Here is a 17,832-nt window from a genome sequence, read left to right as displayed (position 1 = left end):
TAGAATGTAGGGAAAAGTCCAAAAAGGAACGTGAACAAGGATTTGAGGCACAGTCCTGAGCAGATAAGATGGTGCTTACGAGACAGTCAGCCTCTCTTGTAACACAGTCCATCTTTATGTGTTTGCAGACACAGTGTGTTGAAAGATTTGTTAGTAGTCAATTGACTATACATTTCATTCAGATCTGGGGTCTAATCTCACCACTGCCTCTTTGTAAATTAGTCTTTGCTGCTCAGCTAAATGGCAATTTGAGTATAATCTTGATCTTCAGGGCTCATGTGAGCTAAGCTAAGTAAAAAGCTGACTCCTTCACTCAGTACTACTCATTGGACTCTGTTCTGTGCCATGGTTTAGGTCTGTGGATGTCAGTGAGCATGACCTGTCTCCTGCCCTTGAGGTTAATGAGAGACATACAGTGTACACAAATAAAAATGTAATTTTAGCCAGGAATGGTGGTGCATGCCTTTAATCCCATCACTTAGGTGGCAGAGGAAGGAGGACTGTCATGAGTTCAAGGCCAACCTGAGACTATATAGTGAATTCCAGGTCAGCCTGGGTTAAAGTGAGACCCTACCTTGAAAATATAATATTGTTACATGTTATAATGATATTATTATATCATTTTAAATGTAATTTTTGTAGTGGGTATGATGCTAAGAAGGAAAGTCCTGGCACATACAGAAAATTTCAATGGCCCAGAAAGTATTCGAACCCATGTCTGCTAACTTCTGAAAACAAGCAGTGTCCATGGTACTGTTGTGACTTAGGTTCAGTGACCCATTGATTGCTGTAGAGGACTCCTTTCAGAATGCAGAGCTAAGTGTGTTGTAGGAGCAACTGATAATGTTTCATCATTGAGAAATGGCTTTTAAGCCATATTTGTGCATATACCATGATAAAAAAGTTCAGATATATATTATATTATTATATTATATTATATTATATTATATTATATTATATTATATTATATTATATTTGCTTATTTGAGGGAGAGGGAGAAATAGAGAGAGAATGGGCATACCAAGGCCTCTAGCTGCTGCACATAAATTCCAGATGTGTGCACTAACTTGTGTATCTGGCTTATGTGGGTACTGGGGAATCAAACTTAGGTCTTTAGGCTTCACAGGCAAGCACTTTAACTGCTAAGCCACCACTCCAGCCCTAAAAATTCTGGTTTTTAAAAAATATTATTTATTTATTTATTTGTAAGTGGAGAGAGAGAGAGGAGAGAGACAGAGAAAGAGAATGGGCATGTCAGGGCCTCTAGTCACTTCAAAGGAACTCAAATGCATGCACCTCTGTATATCTGGCTTTAAGTGAGTACTGGGAGATAGAACCTGGGTCATTAGGCTTTGCAGGCAAGTGCCTTAGCCACTGAGCCATCTCTCAAGTCCCAAATTTATTTTTTTAAATGGCAATAAGTAAGAATTCTATTTAATATTCATTTTCTTCCCAGTGTTGATATGTAATAAATAGTATTGTATATCTCTATTATATATATTCCTTGTTCCTCAGTTACACTCTTCTTTAAGCATCTGGACTATGTCTTCTACTTCAGTAGTTCTCAAATTTGGGTGCATCTGCTCAAACTTTTTAGTCAATAGGTGTGGAACCCAGGCCAGAAAGTTGCATTTCTAGCACAATCCCAGATAATGCTGCTGGTCTAGAGAACACATCTTCCAAACTACTCTCTGCCCTTAATCCCCCTTCCCTACAGTACTTACAGTATTTCTCACTTAGTGGACATGTCTTCCCTTCCGTGAATAAGCACCTTTGATGCTAACACAGAGGGCCCCTGAGACTGTTGTTGTTCATGCCATCCACATTGCATGACTGGGTTGGTTTTGTCCTGTACTGCATCTCTGCTGAGAGGGAAGAATGTCTTCTTCATCATTATATCTTAGTGCTGAGCATATTCAGTATTAGGGAATCGTCTGAGCACCATTTGTGGAATAAGCTTGGGCATTTACTAGGTATGCTATTTGGAAGATTTATTTAATCTCTTCACGCCCTCAGTGTTCTTTTCTAGACTTACTTTTGTACTTCATTACACTTACTTGCTATGAAAATTAGGAACTCTTAAGATTTGTGTTTGGGGTACCATTTTGTAATGGGAGAAGCAAAAAAATTTTGAGTATAATTTTAGTATCTAGATTTTACATTTGACTTAATATTTCGTGACAAATTTCTCTGCTTCATCATTCCTACTAAGTATCATTTTATATTTTGGTATCTTAATAAAATATAGTATATTCTCTCTTATAGGAAAACAAAGAAACCGTTTGGAACCAATGGATACCATATTTGTTAAACAAGTTAAAGAAGGGGGACCTGCTTTTGAGGCTGGATTATGCACAGGTGCTGATAATCTTGAATGTCTTATAAATTCTGTGTCACTTCATTGTTTCCTTCCGCATGCTTCTGGTCTGTATTTTTTCTATTTCTATCCTGTATGCTTGTCTCTTTCTTCACATTTGTTATTGCTGTTTTTGAGGCCTAGTTTTATGTTTTTGATACCAAGTGGATGGGTTTGAACAGAAATAACAATGTCAGTTGACAAGTTATAGGCACTTTTAGTTAACCCATAGGTAACAGAATTATGAGCTCCTTTGCAGACTTGGTCCTTCAGACACTGCATATTGACTAAGGATTACAAAATAGCATAATTGAGATAATGTTCTGGAAGTGCCTATGCAGGTAGTGATAAGGTAATTAATTTGTAGCATACAAATTAGGTTCCCAGTCCAGTTGGAAGCCCTTTCATTTGCAGATAGATATCATTGGATGTGTTATTGTATCCAAGAAGTGTGGTTTGTTTGTTTTTTTTGTTTTTTTTTTTTTTTTTTTTTTTTTGAGTTAGGGTCTCACTCTGGCATAGGCTCACCTGCAATTCACTATATAGTCTCAGGATGGCCTCGAATGCAGGGCAGTCCTTCTACCTCTGCCTCCTGAGTGCTGGGATTATAGGCGTGTGCCACCAAATAAAGACTTGAGCTGGAGAGATGGCTCAGCAGTTAAGATATTTGCCTCAAAGCCTAAAGACCCAGGTTTCAGTCTCTAGTGCTCACATACAGACAGCTACACAAAGTGGGGCGTACATCTGGAGTTGGTTTGCAGTGGCTAGAGGACCTGGCATTCCCATCCCCCCCCCCTTCTATCTGTATCGCTGCTTGCAAATAAATAAAAATAATGGAAAACAAATAGAGACTTCATAGTCAACAAAGGTTAGATTTATTTTTGTAAAATGTGCTTTAAAATAACAATGTCACTGGGACTAGAAGTGGAGCTTAGGCAGCTTGCCTTACATTTGCAAGTCCCTGGGTCGGATCCCCAGTGCCACCAAGACAAAGAGAAAAGGAGGGCTGACAGAGGGGGTAGTCTCAAATATTTCACAATTATTCAAAGTGAGTTCTTTTAGGAGCTCCTCATGTATTTTTTAACTCCTCTTTGAAGGTGACCGGATTATAAAAGTCAATGGAGAAAGTGTAATAGGAAAGACCTACTCTCAAGTAATTGCTTTGATTCAAAACAGGTAAGATTCTTGAAATATAATTAATTTTGGCTAAAAATGGGTATGCTTCATACTGTGTTGTATTCTTGTGCAGGGTTGGGGTGACTTGGCAGTGTGGACTGTCCCTTAGCAGTGGACAGTGCCGCTGAGAGTTACTCAGCATCCCAAACACAACCTCCTTCGTGGCCTTGTCTTGGCAGATGTCTCAGGTTCTTCACTCGAATTCTTTAGAGGCACACATTTTAAGTTTAATGTGCGTTTTCCAGTTTGACTTGATGTGATAAATATATCACTTGTTTAAATGGAGAAATACACTGTATCTAATTGTTTTAAAATGACTTACTGAAGAGCTTAGCAGAGAAATGGCTTAGCAGTTAAGGCACTTGCCTGCGAAGCCTAAGGACATAGGTTGGATTCCCCAGAACCCACTTGTAAGCCAGATACACAAGGTGGCACATGTGTCTGCAGTTTGTTTGCAGTGGCTAGAGGCCTGGCATTCCCATTCTGTCTCTTATCTGCCTTTCTCTCTCTCTCTCTCTCTGTCTCTGTCAAATAAATAAAATATTTTAAAAATAAATAACTAAACAAAATGTCTTATTGAGAAATATTACTTTTCTTGTATTTTTGTGACCAATCTTATTGAATAACATTCTTTAGTTTTCTTTTTTATCTTTTTTTTTGTTTTGTTTTGTTTTGTTTTTGTTTTTCAAGGTATGGTCTCACTCTAGCTCAGACTGACCTGGAATTTACTATGTAGTCTCAGACTGTCCTCGAACTCATAGCAATCCTCCTCCTACCTCTGCCTCCCGAGTGCTGGGATTAAAGGCGTGTGCCACCACACCCAGCTCTGAATAGCATTCTTTTTTTTTTTTTTTTTAGTTTTTTTGAGGTAGGGTTTCACTCTAGCTCAGGCTGACCTGGAATTACCATGTAATCTCAGGGTGGCCTTGAACTCACAGCGATCCTCTTACCTCTACCTCCCGAGTGCTGGGATTAAAGACATGCACCACCATGCCCAGCTGAATAACATTCTTGTTGTCAATTTATTTTTAACCATCTCATCTAAATAGCCCTTTTAATCCATTTGCCTATAATCTGTGGGATGATAGAATTTTGAGCCCTAAAGGTAAAGAAACACTTGCAGAATGACTGTGGGACCTCAAAAATAACTGTTTCTCTCACCCCCATACCTAGAAACTTTTAAACCAATTTAGGTTCCAAAGTCAAAAAGAAGTGACAATATTGGGTTTCTGGCAAGAATAGGCCATGACTCTGGGTCTAGTTTCTAGGTCATTCCTCTATTCTAAGATGTCTTCCCACATTCAAGTACCTAGCCTTTGGATTATATTATACCTCCTGTTAGCCCTCCACCCGTCTGTAACTCAGCTGGTATTCTTTTTATATTATTTATTTATTTGAGAGAGAGATAGAAAGTACGAGCATGCCAGGCCTCTAGCCACTGCAAACAAACTCTAGATGCATGTCCCACCTTGTGCATCTAGCTTTATGTGGGTACTGTGAAGTCGAACATGGGTCCTTTGGCTTTGCAGACAAGTGCCTTAACTACTAAGCCATCCCTCCAGCCCCGGTGTTCTTGTTTTCTGAAGGCCTTTGATCAGGCATCTCCAGCCATGTTGGAAGCAGTTCATGCTATAATTATTTACATCAATACCATGGTAGTTGTGACTTTCACAGTTAGATGACATCATGGTAATTGATGTTTTAATAGTTAATGAAATTCCTAGAGAAGACCACACTTGAATCTTGCTTCTGATCTTGCTGGTATTGGTGATCCTTTCTAAGGGTTTGCAAGAGATCTACTCATACTTTTTTTTCCCACCTAGTAATCAAGATCATAATAAATAGACCAAATCTACATCATTCCCTCTATTATAGGTACATATGTTTAGAAATAATAATAGTAATGATACCTTAATCAGCCAATAAAAATAACTTGAGAATTAGAGAAGTGCTGCTCTTTCATGATCCTGTTTTCTTTTAGAAAATTGTTGTTCTTTTATCTATAGTTGGTAGCGAATGGATAAAAGCATCACAAAGCCATTGAGATGCTGCATGCATTAATGTAAGACAGTATTATTACAGCAGGCCTTTTCTAAACACGAGTATGCGTCTTCTGTAAGCTCTAAACATTAAAAGAGGAGTACCTCCATATTTTATTAGTTAAATTTATTTGAACCTGTGATTCTCATTAACTTATCCTCCTAGCATTTACAGACTTTAAAATAATGACTCAAATCTACCAAAAAGAGAGTAGTAAATTGTGAGATTTTGGATTTGTTTTCTGTGTTATGTTGGGTTGTCTTTGGAATGTATTTAAAAAGGTTACTGTTGGGTAGAGTTATCCCCACTTTCCTTTCCCTGCCCCCTTCCTTCCCTCCTTTCTTCCTTCTCTTCCTTCTTTCATTCCTGTGCTGAGGATCAAACCTACGGGCTGGCAAATGCATTAACATTGAACTACATCCCTCTGACAGTTTTACACCTAGAGAAACTTCTCTGTCATGAATAACAGAAAACTTACAGCATCAAACTAAAAAGTTTAAAAATTAAATTGTGGAGAATAAAGCACATGCTTTAGATGATAGATGTTCAAATGAATTATTTTAGTAGTGGTGATAATGAGCGGATTTCTTTCACCTCTGATTCTAAGGGAATATTTCAAAATTAAGGTGTTTATAGTTGTTTAACATGTTATATTTGAGGAACTGGAGTATAGCTCAGTGGTAGAGGCTATGGTTCATTCATCAGAAATTAAAAAGAAGAGTTTATATTTTTGTTATTTTGGCTGATAAATTTAAGTTGATAAACACCTGGAATGACAAAAATCTGGAACTTGTCTTGTGGATTACATAAGACAAAGAATTGTATTCTAATATTGTTATGAATCTTTTTCTATTTTTTCTAGAACTATTTAATGTAAGAATCACACTTTCTGTTTGTTTCTAGATTAGCATTTAAAGACTTATAAAGCATTTAAAGACATTATAAAGACTTGGTTGCTCATGAATAGCACTAACTTATATGAGGGCAACCTCTTTTGTATGTTACTAGTTTACCTTTATAACAATGACTTGTTTTCTTTGGAATGGTTTGGTCTTAAAAATAAGGATTTAAAAATTAAATTAAACTTTTAAACAATTTGAAAATATTTCATGGCTAATTATTTTTCTTTTATGTATTCTTATATATTTTATCCTCCTCTTAAATAATATATATTCTCAATTTCAGTGACACAACATTGGAACTTAGTGTCATGCCAAAAGATGAAGACATTCTCCAAGTGGTAAGTCTTATTTAAATATACAGTGTCATAGACATGACTGTTAATAAAGTCATTTTCAGATTAAGGTGGATTGCATCAAAAAAGATTCTAGAAAAAGAAATCTCCTGGTCATTTAGCAGAATCTAGAATTCTGTCCATTTTCTAAAACTCAAAACTGACAAGAGTGTTGTCAGTGAATGAGGTAGCATGAGAATGTTTCATGATCCCACACTGAATGCTTCCTGCTGTCCTTTAGGATGGATTCCCATGGGGCCTGTCTGAGTTATATTGTAACTCATCCTTTGATCTAAAGCCATAGCCCAGGGAGCAACTGCATAAGTCTAGGAATTAGGGTTTTTTTGTTTGTTTTTTCAATATGAGGATAGAAGTTACATGAAAGCCATTGCTTAAATTTGTTATAAATGTTACTGTTTTAAATTAACCAAGAAGTTTTGTTAACAGTATAATTCCATTCGAAGCAATGTTCACAAGGAACAACTTAATGGGAAAATATGCCATAGGAAATGAAATAATACAGGTGAAAACTTAAGCATTTAGTCTAAAATGTTTTATTGACTTTTAGACAAAAGATTAATGGACTACTTAACTTCTAAGTTTAAATATTACTGAAAGTCAAAAGATAATAAAGAGAGAAATTTTACTCAATAAGCAATTAAAATTTTTGTTTCTTTATTTGCAAGCAAAGAAAGAGGGAAGGAGGGAAAGAGAAAGAGCATGTGCGGGTGTGCATGCATGCTTACTCTTGCTCTCCAGGGCCTTCGGCCACTGCAAATGAACTCCAAATGCACGTACCACTTCGTGCATCTGGCTTTACGTGGGTACTGGGGAAATGAATCTGGATGGTAAGCTTTACAAAGCAAGCACCTGCTAACCACTGAATAGTCTCTCCAGTCCAATAATTTGTTTTAATTGACTTTAAAGATTAGTAAAATAGAAGACTGAAGAAAAACTTTTCAGGTTTTATTTATTTATAGTTTTTTTTTTTTTTTAAGGTTTTAACACACTGGCTACTCACAGATTTAGGAAATAGTACTCACCATGAAGTATTTGATTATAAATTATGTTTTACTGATAAATTCAAGAAAACAGGGAACTTAGTTTGAACTTAGCTCAACAAAAGTTCTAAATAATATTTTTTACATTTTAAAGACATTTAAAATATTTTTATTTACTTGTAAGGAGAGAGAATGAGTATGAATAAATGAATGTTGGTGCACCGGGGCCTCTGCCACTCTAGACCATGCACCACCTTGTGCATCTGGCTGTATGTGGGTACTAGGAAATTGAACCCTGGCTGTCAGACTTTGCAAGCAAGTACCCGTAGCTGTTAAGCCTTCTCTTCAGTCCTTGTATACATTTAACAAAATGTCACAAAAATAGATTATTGTGGTTCATCTTATGGATACATAAAATGTAAATTAGCTGAAATCCATGGATCTCAGCCCCATTGTTTGTCTGTAAGGCATGCTTATACTTAAAAATAACATGTTACTGGTAAAAAATTACTTTTTTTTTTTTTTTTTTTTTTTTGCAATAGGGTCTCACTCTAGCCCAGGCTGACCTGAAACTCACTATGTAGTCTCAGGGTGGCCTTGAACTCACAGTGATCTCCCTACCTCTGCCTCCCAAGTACTGGGACTAAAGGTGTGTCCAACACAACAGATTACTCCTAAGGACACATTCCTGTGGGCTGCGGAAACCCAGCAAGGAAGGCATACCCTGCAGGGTCCTTCTTACACACACACACAGAGGTAGTTGTGTACTTCCTACTGGAATATTTTGTATAAAGATTGAGTAACAGACCCACGGAGTGAGACCAGTCACTGAGCTAGAGGAGAAACATAGGATTCTTTTCCAATGCTTTACTTCCACAAAGAACTGAAAGCTGGTATATGAATGCAGTAAAAGCTGCACTTTGTCTCCCTCTTGGAATCTGAAGGCTGAAAGACAGAATCAACTTCTAAAGCTGATCTGTATTCTGAAACTGGCATACTCTTTCTTTACCAAGAACTAGTCACCTTTGGTACTGTATACTCTAGTCTGTTGTGTGGTAGGTAGGTGGGTGGGTAGTTAGATAGATAGATGATGGATTGATTGATAGATAGCAAACCACTTAATGCCGTGGAAGGAATAATTTTGCAGTATAATTAGTAGAAAATTAGGATAGTCTGTCTGCCTTATAGTTTATTTGCAGTGTATTTAAAAAAAGGTAAGACACTGTGCTTGAAAACACAGAGAAAACTTAGTTCTGTAAAGAACAGTAGGATGTGACAATTTGTTTTTAGCATAAGTTTCTACTGGATTTCTACAAGAGTTATTTTTAGAGCTGTTATAAAAAATACAAAGAACCGGGCGTGGTGGCGCACGCCTTTAATCCCAGCACTCGCACTTGGGAGGCAGAGGTAGGAGGATCGCCGAGAGTTTGAGGCCACCCTGAGACTATATAGTGAATTCCAGGTGAACCTGAACCAGAGTGAGACCCTACCTCGAAAAACAAAACAAAATACAAAGAAAACCTGAGAATCCTTCTTAACCCATATATAGAAATACTGTGTTTCTAGTACATATTCTGGAACTAAAAGCTCCATAAGAGTCCTTCAAAAGTTACCTAAGTACCTAACTGATCTTAACTTGGTTACTCACATGATATGCTTTTGAAGATGTATTTGTCCCTGTGATATTGTACATTCATTTTAAAGGACAAAGGTAACATGAACATGTCATAGCCACTGTAGAAATCATTTCCCCATGGAAAAGCCAGGTAGTTTGTGTATGTTTGCCTTGGCAACAGCAGGACTGGATAGTCTGTGGAGGGTTACCTCTGCCCACCCATCCCCCAGATAGTATATAAACCAAGTGTTCTAGAAGTGCTCAGTTCCTCTTTTAAGAGGAGAAATAGGAAATTAAATTGGTTTAAAACGAGAACTTTTCTTAAAGTTTTTTAAAAATTTATTTGAAAGCAGATATAGAGAGAGAACAAGAGAGCAAGAATAGGTGTGCCAGGGCCTCTAGCCACTGAAAACCAACTCCAGATGCATGTGCCACTTTGTGCATATAGTTTACATGGGTATTGGGGAATTGAACCCAGGTTATTAGTCTCTGGAGGCAAGCACCTTAACCACCGAGCCATATCTCTAGGCCTAATATCTGACTTTATAAAGATAGGAATATAATGATAAATGTCTTATATTGTGATATAATGTTGAAATTGAGAATAATTTATTTTTAAACTAGTGCTAGGAATAGAACTCCTGTGTGTGGTACCCTCATTTTTAAAATCAACATATATTCTACAGATGTTAGACACACACAGTCAGCATTTTATTTTGACAGTATATGTAGTATTTGCATTCTAGCCACATGACCATATTTTATAATGTTATAGTCTGTGATATCTTAGGTTCATGTTTTTAAGAAACTAGTACAAAATAAAAAGCATTTGTTGATTTATTTCAAAATTAGAAATGTTTTGTTTCCCTAAGAGATACTGTCTGTGTATGAATAAATAGCCACCACTTTCTAAGTTACCTAAGCCAAGACACTGACATGTTAGCCTGTTCAGGCTGGAATAATTGAAGACCATTAGATTGAGTCACTTGCAAGTTGGAGACTGGAAGTCCAAGATTTAGGTTCAGGTAGAGTTGATGTCTGGTAACGGCACGTTTCTTCAGGCATGGTGCCTTCTCAGTGTATCTTCACTTGGTGGCAGGGCCCCAGTGGTGGTGAGGGTCCTCTGTTCCTGAGGGCTCCATCCTGATCTAATTACCTCCCCAAGGCCTCACTGCTAACACTACCACATTGATGGCAAGGGTTCAGCATAGGAATTTGGGAGCACAAAAACAGACCACAGCATTATCGAAGAGCAAAATGTTTCTTGAATAAAATAGTGGTAAGAAAACTTGATATGGGCTTTTCTCTTTGTATGTGTCACAAGATAGTTTGATAAGCATCTTCTCGGTGGACTGAAAATTAAATTTTAAGTGAATTGGTTCTGATAACTTTGAAGATAATTGAGGATGTGTAATGATTGTCCAGGGTCTTTGGAGCCTGCTTTGTGCTATTCTGTGTGAGAGCCAGCAAGTTAAGCTTATCTTCTAGACTAGGGAAGAAAGCATTGCTCCTAGGATTTGAACTTGGGCAAGACTGAGACCGAGCCCACACTGTAAGCCACAGTACTATACTGCTATTGACCGGGATGGGGTTTTGCTGTCCTTGTCACTGCTGGTGTCACAGCTGTTCTACGGAGTCCAGCAGCTGTATGCTAGTCCATGCATGCATACATATATACATACATACATCTATGTGTGTGTAATTGCTCAAAAGTTTTTCTTTAGATTTATTAGAATTACTTCTAAAATAATCACCTCATGTGTACTGTATTCAGCATAATCTATTAAAAGGAAGTATCCATTTATCAGACTTCAGAAAAATGTGAGGTGAATGTTATAACTGCTATGAAACTCACTGTGTCAGACAAATGCAAAGGAAAAAAGAATGGGAATTCCAGAAATTATTTAAATATTTTACAAGCTAGCAGCACGCTGTTCTTTTTTTTTTTTTTTTTTTCTTTCTTTTTTTTTAAAGTCATTAGTACTACTTTTTTTACAGTGCTAGATATTGAGCCCAGGGCCTTGCAAATGCTAGCCAAGTAATATGACCACTGAGCTATATAATTTCCCACTAGTTAAAAGAATAGTGTTTGTTAAATTTGCAAATAATATAGAAAGGTGTGTGTGTGTGTGTGTGTGTGTGTGTGTGTGTACAACAAAAACAACAACTATATATATATGGGTTTTGTTTGTTTTGCTTTTTGAGGTAGGGTCCCACTCTAGCTTAGGCTGACCCGGAATTCACTATGTAGTCTCAGGCTGGCCTTGAATTTACAGCAATCCTCCTACCTCTGCTTCCCAAGTGCTGGGATTAAAGGTGTGCACCACCACGCCCAGCCTACCTACCTACCTACCTATCTAGCTAGCTATCTATCTATCTATCTATCTATCTATCTATATTTTAAAGTCCCACCATATCCATGCCTCCCATTTCTCTATTTTTGGCTTTTTTTATAGGTATTAAATCAACATATTAACCTATTAAACATAAACTGGTGTAGGCAGGGATTTTGATCTCTCCAGCCTCCATATTCTACAGAGCATTTAATTTGTTTTGAGGTCCAACTTTTTTCTTTTTTTTTTCTTCTTTTTCGAGGTAGGGTCTCACTCTGGCTCAGGCTGACCTGGAATTCGCCATGGAGTCTCAGGGTGGCCTTGAACTCTCAGTGATCCTCCTACCTCTGCCTCCCGAGTGCTGGGATTAAAGGCATGCGCCACCACGCCCGGCTCCAACTTTTTTTTTTAAGCAGAGTCTCACATAGCCCAATCTGGCCTCAAACTTACTATATAGCCAAGACATTCCTTGAATTCCTGATTTCCCTGCCTTCTCCTCCCAAACCCTGCTTTGTGGTGAATAAGTTTGTATTTTCTCCTCAAAATTCAAAATGTACCTTAGCATGGTAGAGATTTTCTGAAGTTCATCAACATCTACACTGCTGGCTGTCAAGACCTGCTATCTTTTTCACATGGCACATCATGAGATTACATAAGCCCTCTGCAGGAAATACTGCATCGGACAGTACCGGATGCTACCATCCCGAGGAACATGGGCACACATGTCCTCACTGGGAAACAGTGAGGCTTATGTTCACGCACATACCCAGGGTGCAGATGCATGCTCTGATTACAGCAGTTATGCCACAAAAACATTAGGTATGCATATTTTCTTTTGTAAATTGAGCTTTAATTTCTCACTGCCTCCCAGGCTATGTGCTACAATATTCATTATTATTGTAAGTTTTATTCTGGAAGTGATATTTTATGCATATTCAGTATTATTTCATAAATTAACAGAACCATAAAAAAGACATAGTGTTGAAAGATCTTAACTTTTGAGTGAAATCTATTTTACAAACAGTCTTTTCCCCCAATCATAGAGTAAAAGTGTCTGTAGTCAGCTGACAGCTTGTGGTTATGCTATAACTTACTGCCGGTGGGGCGGGGCTGTTGTACTATTTTAAACGCATACAGAACATTCATTTCGTCATCTCAAAGCAGGGATGGAAGGAACTCAGGGGAACTGAGCGGTGTCACTGTTGCTCATGTGGAAGGGAGGCTTTGCCGCACGCTGCTGACCGGCAGCAGAGCACACTGAAGCAAAAATCTGCCGGGGATGCGTGTTACCAGATGGATTTTGCTTTCAAATAAAATCCAGAGGAAATCCTGAGAAAAGATGTTCAGAATAATGCTGGAGTTATTCTTTATGCTTCACTGCCCATTAGCCCTCTTGGTACCTTCCAGAGAAATCAGTATAGATGTATTTTTAGCTTGTCATTTCCAGCATCAACATGACAACATGATTCTGTCTTTCTGTCAGTAAGCAGCTTCTACTATGTTTCCTATTTTCTGCTAGCTACAGTTTACAAAGGATGTCACGGCACTGGTAAGAAATGCACAGTAGCCATTTCCTTGCTTTTTTTTTAAGTCATGTTTTATAGAGATATGTAATAAACCAATCTGTTAAAATTGTAAGTTTGTTCCCCCAATGGTGTTAATCTTACTAATTTGCAGAAAGTGTTTATGATGTATGGTTTTCCTTCCTTCTTATGTGTCCTTGTTTGGTTTTCTTTTTTACCCTAAGCACAGCTGGCGTTAAAGCCTAGTGTGCCTGCACCTATATTTTGGAAGTACCTTCCCCCCTTCCTAATACTTCGTTGTTCTGTTGCTGCTGTGCTTGAGCTTTGCGAGCCGCTAATGCAAAGACAGGATGCAATGGCAGACCTGCGTTCAGCTTGTTTGGCTTAGAGAAGATGTTTCCAAACCTAACTGCCTCAGGTGCTGGACCCAGAACTGTGTTGCATTGATGGACTCTGTTTTGTGTGGAGTCTCTGTCATCAATCTTGGTTGTTCTTAAAAATTTTTAAGTATTTGCTAGATAATTTTATAAATAATTGATTAAAAAATAATTTGGGCTGCATGCCTGCCTATTACTGGTAGAAAAATGTCTTTTAATAAGTATAAGAGATCAAGTAAATTTATGCAAGGTGATTTTTGCATTAGTTTTAAAAAGTTGAAATTATATTCAGAAGGATGAATTTTTAATCTGTTCTAACCTTTCTTATATATTTGTGCCCTTAATGTGCATGTTAATTTCTTAAATGTGTATAATCTTACTTTAAAATATTTAACATGACCATTTAAGGGCTTAATTTCATTAAATTATGTTCAACTATAGTATTAGTGTTTAACTGAATACATTTGGAAGACGATATGAATCTTCTTTTTCTTGGATTTATTATGCAGTCATTTAACCTGTCAACTGCTGGAAACTCTGAAAGCTTGAATAGGAAAATTTTTATAAGCAACAAAGTTACATGTATTTAGTTGGAGAAATTGTTTAAATTTTATTTATTTATTTATTTATTTATTTATTTATTTATTTATTTATTTGAGAGAGCGAGATAGAGGCAGACACAGACAGAGAGAGACAGAGAAAGAGAGAGAGAATGTGTGCACCACGGCCTCCAGTCACTACAAATGAACTCCAGACACATGCGCCACCTTGTGCATCTGACTTACACAGATCCTGGGTAACCAACCGCTACGCCATCTCTAGTTGGAGAAATTTTGATGTGTCTCACATCCTTTGAAAAGAGAAATGATTGCAATTTACATATGTGGTAAATTCTACAGATTTCTGCAAGAACACTTTTTCGATTTGGTATGTGTGCATGCATGCTTTAGTGCATGCACCTCAGCAGCAGGAGAGAATTTAGTAAAACAACTGCAGGCATGGAAACTGTTTTTCTTTTCATGTGAATGTGAGGTGACACTTTTCTCTGATTTCCATCCAGGCATATTCTCAAGATGCCTACCTAAAAGGCAATGAAGCTTACAGTGGCAATGCCCGCAACATACCCGAACCTCCACCAGTCTGCTATCCCTGGCCTCCATCTGCCCCTCTCCCCATGGCACAGCCAGTTGAAGTATCTCCTCCAGACTTATTGAGCAAGCAGCAGACCAGTACCCCAGTCCTGACCCAGCCTGGCAGGGCTTACAGAATGGAAATACAAGTGCCTCCATCACCAACAGATGTTGCAAAGTCAAACACAGCAGTGTGCGTTTGCAACGAAAGTATAAGGACTGTCATTGTGCCTTCTGAGAAGGTTGTAGACTTGTTATCTAATAGAAACAACCATACAGGTCCTTCACATAGAACTGAAGAGGTAAGGTATGGTGTAAATGAGCAGACCTCTTTAAAAACAGTGTCAAGAACCACATCTCCATCAATTCCCACTGCTCATGTGATTCATCAGACTACGGGCTCCAGATCATTGGAAACTTCTGGAATTTTACTTAAATCTGGAAATTACAGTGGTCATTCAGAAGGAATCTCTAGCAGTAGATCTCAAGCTGTGGATTCTCCTGCATCTGTCAATCATTATTCCCCAAATTCCCATCAGCACATAGACTGGAAAAATTATAAGACTTACAAAGAGTATATTGATAATAGACGATTGCACATAGGTTGTCGGACAATTCAAGAAAGGTTGGATAGTTTAAGAGCAGCATCTCAGAGCACAGCGGATTATAACCAAGTGGTACCCACCCGCACTACTTTGCAGGTACGACGTCGCAGCACCTCTCATGACCGAGTGCCTCAGTCTGTGCAGATCCGGCAGCGCAGTGTGTCCCAGGAAAGACTGGAGGATTCTGTGCTAATGAAATACTGTCCAAGAAGTGCATCTCAAGGCACATTGACCTCCCCATCTGTTAGTTTTAGTAATCATAGAACTCGTTCGTGGGATTACATTGAGGGACAGGGTGAAGCCTTAGAAAATGTCAATTCTGAAAGTCAAACGCCTAACTCAAATGGGGAGCGAAAACAGACTTATAAGTGGAGTGGGTTTACTGAGCAGGATGATAGACGAGGTATTTATGAAAGACCCAGGCAGCAGGAAATTCATAAATCTTTCCGAGGTTCAAATTTGACTGTGGCTCCTAGTATTGTTAATTCTGATACTAGGCGAATGGGCAGTAGAGGGGGATCTGTGTCACAGTTTAAAAAAATTCCACCAGATCTGAAACCATTGCATTCCAACAGAAATTGTCAAACTGTTGGTGGGATGTCATTGCCACGGGGTGTTTCACAAGAGAGGCCCCCCCTGGTGAAAGTCCGGAGTAATTCTCTGAAAGCACCTTCTACACACATCTCAAAACCATCATTCAGCCAGAACTCACTGGTGTCTACCAAAGACCAAAGACCAGTGAATCACTTGCATCAACATGGTCTGCTCAGTCAACAGACATGGTTCAGAACCGAAAGCAGCCCTGACCACCAAGTGGAGACTTGTAAATCTCCACCTCTACCGGGAGCTTCTGCCAAAACTAGCCCCCAGATGAGCAAAAACTTGGGTACTTCAGATGTAGAATTATCTGCCAGTCAAAGGAATGAGGATTTAAATTTACAAGAGGCTGGAGTCCAGCAGTCAGATGTGCTAGATAATAAAACATCTGTCATCCTAAGAGAAAAACCTCCATCTGGTCGCCAAACACCACAGCCTTTAAGACATCAGTCTTATATCTTGGCAGTAAATGACCAGGAAGCCGGGTCAGACACCACCTGCTGGTTGCCAAATGATGCTCGCAGAGAAGTCCATATAAAAAGAATGGAAGAAAGGAAGGCCTCAAGTACCAGTCCACCTGGTGACTCCTTGGCTTCCATCCCATTTATAGGTGAGCTCATTTAAGTCATTGCATAATACCAACTGGGTCAGAAATCTTTTCAGAAAAGTAAGATTTCTAGTTCCACAAGCATAGACATCTTAAACTGTGCTTTTAAAACATTCTAAATTTTATCCTTGAAATCATTTCTACTATCAGTTTTTTTGTAAAACAAACAAACAAACAACTGTGCATTCTAGAAACTATTTGAGACAGTCTCACCAGGTATCCCAGATTGGCCTCCAGTTTGTTATCCTCTTGCATCAACTACCTAGGTTTTAGAATTATAGGCTTGTACCACCACATCTGGCGCCCAGCACCTGTTATTTTTTTCAATTTTAATCTTGTTGAAATCAGTCTCTACCACCTGTGATAGCTAAGTCTGCAAAAAAGTTGTACCTAGTTAGTGATGCACCTTAGTCAAAATTCAGGTAAGGGGGCTAGAGAGATGGCTTAGTGGGTAAGGCACTTGCCTGCAAAGCCAAAGGACCTCTGTTTGATTCCCCATGGCCTACGTAAGCCAGATGCAAAAGGGGCACATGCATCTGGAGTTCATTTGCAGTGGCTACAGGCCCTGGCATGCCCATTCTCTCTCTGTCTATCTCTTCTATCTCTCTCTCTGCTTGCAAATAAATAAATATTTTTTTAAAAAAAATATAAATCAGATAAGACAGCTCTGATAACTTGCCATCAACCTTTCATTTAAACAGCAGCTGTTACTTTCTAAGGCTTTACAAACTTAACTGGGGCTGAAAGAATATACCTCCTTGTGAAATAACGTTGTCTTTGAATGAGTATGGGGTAGATTTGGAAAGTTGTGTTCATGTGCCAACCTGTATCCTCTGTCCTGCCTGCTGCTTACCTCTCTTTGGTCCTCTCCCTCTAGCCCACAGGGTGTCCTCCACACAGCATCCAGTGTGGTACTTTCATAGCACCAACCATAATGTGCTACTGCTCTCATCAGAACCCTCTGTTTTCTTCCAAATCACATCAATCTCGGCCAGCAAGGCCCTCCTTGACCTACCCCAGGGTACCACCCTGTCTCTCTGATCCCATTTTCCCTCAGGATCTTCCGTGTGCCTCCCATCTGCTGCCTGCTAGTCTCCTTGCTGTCGTGAAACCTGCCAGTGTGCCCTCGGGATGCTTGATCCCAGCCTTGGAACTCCGCCAGATAATCACAGGCCTCATTCTCTCGCTGTCTTTTGATCGCTGCTCACATGTTACTTTATCCAACCGGGCTTTCCTAT

The 17,832-nt window shown here is 38.7% G+C and overlaps 1 protein-coding gene across 3 annotated transcripts in view; it reads left to right on the top strand.

The window, feature by feature from the left end:
* Nucleotides 1-17,832, top strand: part of Arhgap21 (Rho GTPase activating protein 21) — a 153,407-nt gene that overhangs the window by 96,484 nt on the left and 39,091 nt on the right. For 2 of the 3 annotated variants that reach the window (XM_045150809.1, XM_045150811.1), the window contains 5 exons: nucleotides 2,266-2,358; nucleotides 3,454-3,532; nucleotides 6,758-6,812; nucleotides 13,275-13,304; nucleotides 14,716-16,597. In XM_045150809.1, the coding sequence (XP_045006744.1) occupies nucleotides 2,266-2,358; nucleotides 3,454-3,532; nucleotides 6,758-6,812; nucleotides 13,275-13,304; nucleotides 14,716-16,597 (2,139 nt within the window). The remainder of the gene's footprint in view (nucleotides 1-2,265; nucleotides 2,359-3,453; nucleotides 3,533-6,757; nucleotides 6,813-13,274; nucleotides 13,305-14,715; nucleotides 16,598-17,832) is intronic. The other variant, XM_045150810.1, reaches the window with a different exon arrangement.

Source organism: Jaculus jaculus, chromosome 5 (assembly GCF_020740685.1).
Source record: "Jaculus jaculus isolate mJacJac1 chromosome 5, mJacJac1.mat.Y.cur, whole genome shotgun sequence".
NCBI classification, from domain to species: Eukaryota; Metazoa; Chordata; class Mammalia; order Rodentia; family Dipodidae; genus Jaculus; species Jaculus jaculus.
The sequence above is the reverse complement of the archived record's forward strand: the minus strand, read 5'-3'. Positions and strand labels throughout refer to the sequence as shown.